Source organism: Condylura cristata, unplaced genomic scaffold (assembly GCF_000260355.1).
Source record: "Condylura cristata isolate star-nosed mole 26May11 unplaced genomic scaffold, ConCri1.0 scaffold00002, whole genome shotgun sequence".
In the NCBI taxonomy this organism is placed as follows: Eukaryota; Metazoa; Chordata; class Mammalia; order Eulipotyphla; family Talpidae; genus Condylura; species Condylura cristata.
Window position 1 is genome coordinate 2,352,843 of NW_004567103.1, and position 3,473 is coordinate 2,356,315.

Consider the following 3,473-nt stretch of genomic DNA (forward strand, 5'->3'; position numbering starts at 1 on the left):
GTAGGGATCGAACTCGCACTGAAGCGGCTGCAGCAGCCTGCAGTGCTGTGTGCTAACTTGCGCCATCGGGAAGGGCCCTCTTTTCTATTACTTTCAAAAATAATATAAGCCTAATATTAATTGTGGGGGAAGGATATGTATGCATGTATCTTTACTGAGGTCATGGTGGCTTACTATACTCAGTTTCAGGGGCACAGGCCCACGCCTCTACAGATGTATGTTACCACACCTTGCCCGGCACCCTTCCCCATGGTCCCCAACTCTGTCCATCGGTTCTCCCCCCTACTTCGAGCTCTCCCCCATGAGAATTTCCAATGTTTTATCACTTTGACTTACAACAATATCTTTCTTATGGCTCAACTCTAAGATGCTCTTTTCAAAAGAAATAAAATGGGATTTCTTTGCAAAATGGCCCCCTAATTCAAACGTTTCCCAAAGTAGGGCTGTGGCTCTTCGGGGTGCCCGTTCAGGCTGCAGGGGTGCCCCGGGGGCGACGGGCACTCACCGTAGGACTGGCAGACCACGTGCACCAGTGGGTAGGACTTCCAGAGGACTCGGTCACACCAGGAGGGCAGGTTGTACTTCATCTGCGGATCACAGCCACAAGCTTTGCAAAAGGTCTGCTTTTTTTGTCTGTTTAAACATTAGTAATAGATGACCTCATGGCCTCTGCCGTCCTTCAATTTGCCTGCTGGGGGCTGGTTATAGACTTTCCTGAGAGTCCCCACAGGTGGCTTCAAGCCCTTGCATTTCCCTAGTCCTGCCTCCACCCCCCCGGGCTTCCAGAGACCCCCACACTGAGCACGCCTGCAGCCCCAGGTCCCACCATGCGGTTGGCCTCCCGGGACTGGGCCCTGGAAGGTGCCAGAACATCACTTCTTAGCGTCTGCGCCAGCGTCTCTCACCTGAAATGGGTCCACGCTCCTTAGCCCTGGTCACGTCAACTTGTGGAAACCTAAGCCGCCCTTCAAGGCCACTCAAATGCCCCTGCTGTGAGGAGCCTGCTGGACCCTGGCCTGCCCTGATGCCCACTCCTGCCTGGCTCCTCCATGGGGCACTCGGCCCTGGCACAGCCTACCTCTGACTTCCGTCAGCTGTATCTTTGCTTGGCCTGGTCTTTCCTACTATGAATTCCTGGGGGGCAGAGGAATCACTCCTTGTTGGCCCCATCATCGGGAGCTTGCCAGGCCCATGCTAGGTCACCAATAAATATTTGTTGAAGAACCAATAGAAGCCCTCTGCCGTGTTCTGCAGACGCGTTCCCTGGGACGTGAGCTTCTGCAAGAGGTACGCTGAGGCAGCGAGGCCCCCACGCGATGCTCCTCGCGAGCAGCCCAGTGCGCACCCCCGCATCAAGGCCCTGCTGGTCCCGCAGCGGCCCACGTGCTCAGCCCGGCGGCCTGAGGCACTTGAGCCCGGCACTTGTCAGGGCGGCCAACACTTTTGGCCAGAGGTTGTTTGTTTTAATTTGAGCATGAGCTTCAGCACCCAGATGAGGAAGGCGCAGGCCGTGGCCAGAGGCGAGTCATCAGGCCCGCACCCCCTTGAGCGCAGCCCCCTCTCCGCGGGGAAGGGTTCGCTCTGTGCGCAAACCAACACGGGACCTGAGGCCGGTGGACCAGGATGCTCTTCCTTCCTGTCCGCCTCTCGGGCACAGACACGGGGTGGGCAGCCGCTGGGGGCGGGGCGCGGACTCACCCCGGTGGCCTTCTGCTTGGTGTAGGCGTACTTGTCCCGGGTCAGCCTTTCAAATCGGTAGGTGGGTGCGAACGTGATTTCTTCCTCCTCTGCGGCCAAACGAAACCCGGTTTCGGTTTCCATTCCAGATAGGTCATCTCCAGCCACGCCCCCCTTCCAGACTCTTCCCCAGGGAGGGACGCGAACAGGGGGAAGGGGGGACGGGACTGGAGGGGGCAGAGGGGGCACAGCTGGTCTTACCGAAGTGCACGAAGACCTTCTGCTCCCGCCTCTCCATGAGCAGCTGGTCGTGGGCCAGGAGGTCGGCGTACTGCTGCTGCTTGATCTTCTGGATGATGGCCTCCGCCTCCTAAAGCACCAGCCGCCAGTAGCCATGACAGCAGGAGCACCCACACCCACCTGCCCGCGGCTCCAGGGCCCAGGGGCCCTGTCCCTGATGTCGTTTTGCTCCTGGCCAGGCCTCACCCCACCCTTCAGGGGCGCCAGAAGCTACCCCACCTGGTGCTAAGCCGGTGACTGTGACTGCCCACAGCCCCTTCCCAGAGAGGCCTTCACCTCCCGAGCGACAAGGCCCGCTGTGCCCTGGGGGCCCCTCTGACCACCGCTCACTGGACAGTGCTGGACACCTGACTTAAGGCTGGCCTGTCACTGGCAATTTGGGGAGAAAACTGATGAGCTGGTCGCCTCAGCCTCTCCTGCGGGTCTGGGCATAGCCAGTCGGGGGCTGAAGCAGCCGTGATGGTGTGTGCGGTGGGGCGCGGCCAGTACAGGTGCGTGGGGTGAGGTGTGAGCAGAGGCTGGAGCTCCGCAGCCGGAACGGCCTGGAGTCCAGAGCGGGCGGTGGCCTGGGCCCTGCTCCGTCTGTCTCCACGACCCCACCCTTGGGTCTCCAGCCCCCTGGGCCCCTCCTCACCCAGGTGGGCAGCTCCACACGGTAGTTGAGGTCACCGAGCCAGAAGAGGTGGGTGAACCGGTGAGTGATGTTAAAGGGACTCAGTTTCTTATCTCCCAGAGCCAGAAACCGGAGAATGTTCATATAGTTCTGGTTTCGCCTGATTCGGGAAAAAGCAACGACCTTAGCTCAGGTTGCTGCCTCCGTCTGCATCATGGGAGGCCGTCAAAGGGGGCTTGGGGGGACCTGAGATTTCGCCTCCAGCCTTCCATGCAGGTGGGGCCCAGGTGGGAAGCAAGGGGCCTTTCCGGTGGAACCGGGCTGAGAGCGCCCTCTCCGGGGGAATCAGAACAGCGCGTGGCCTACATGCCGGCCCACCGATCAGGAACGTGGCCTTGGGTCCGAAAGGGGCGGGCTCCCCCTTAGAAATGGGGTGGCGTTTGGGTGTCTGTGAGGCCAATGACCCAGGAAACGTCTGGGCTGCCTGATGAGATCCATCCACACCGGTGGCCACTGCCGTATTGTGTTGCCTCTTTGAGGCAATGGCCCCAAAGAGCAGGCCCGGCCGGGTCCGAGCAGTAGTTACGGTCGGTGTTTAGGGGTACGGGGTCCACCTGGGCAGAAACCCCACACAGGCCCTTTGGGGAAAGAGCTCCATTACCTGAGTTTCTTTTCGCTTCCGGAAGTCAAGTGACTGTTGACGAACCCCAAGGAGGTGCCGTTGAACATAAAGGACACCCCCACCGCTCCCTTGTTGCCTGCGGGGGTGGGGGGGCGAAGAAGTCAGACTAGCAAACAGATGGGAGCCGGAGCGAGGCAAAGCGGCCTTATTATGAAAGAAATAGGAAGGGGAAGGGGTGAAGCAGGAGGGCTTCCTGGTGGA

The 3,473-nt window shown here is 59.9% G+C and overlaps 1 protein-coding gene across 1 annotated transcript in view; it reads right to left on the reverse strand.

Annotated features, from left to right (window-relative positions):
- The window catches only part of INPP5D (inositol polyphosphate-5-phosphatase, 145kDa), an 82,914-nt gene that overhangs the window by 17,561 nt on the left and 61,880 nt on the right, over positions 1-3,473 (reverse strand). The window contains exons 14-18 of the mRNA XM_012725176.1: positions 3,252-3,348; positions 2,612-2,750; positions 1,939-2,047; positions 1,699-1,787; positions 506-587 (exon numbers count right to left, since the gene is read on the reverse strand). Of these exons, the coding sequence (XP_012580630.1) occupies positions 506-587; positions 1,699-1,787; positions 1,939-2,047; positions 2,612-2,750; positions 3,252-3,348 (516 nt within the window). The remainder of the gene's footprint in view (positions 1-505; positions 588-1,698; positions 1,788-1,938; positions 2,048-2,611; positions 2,751-3,251; positions 3,349-3,473) is intronic.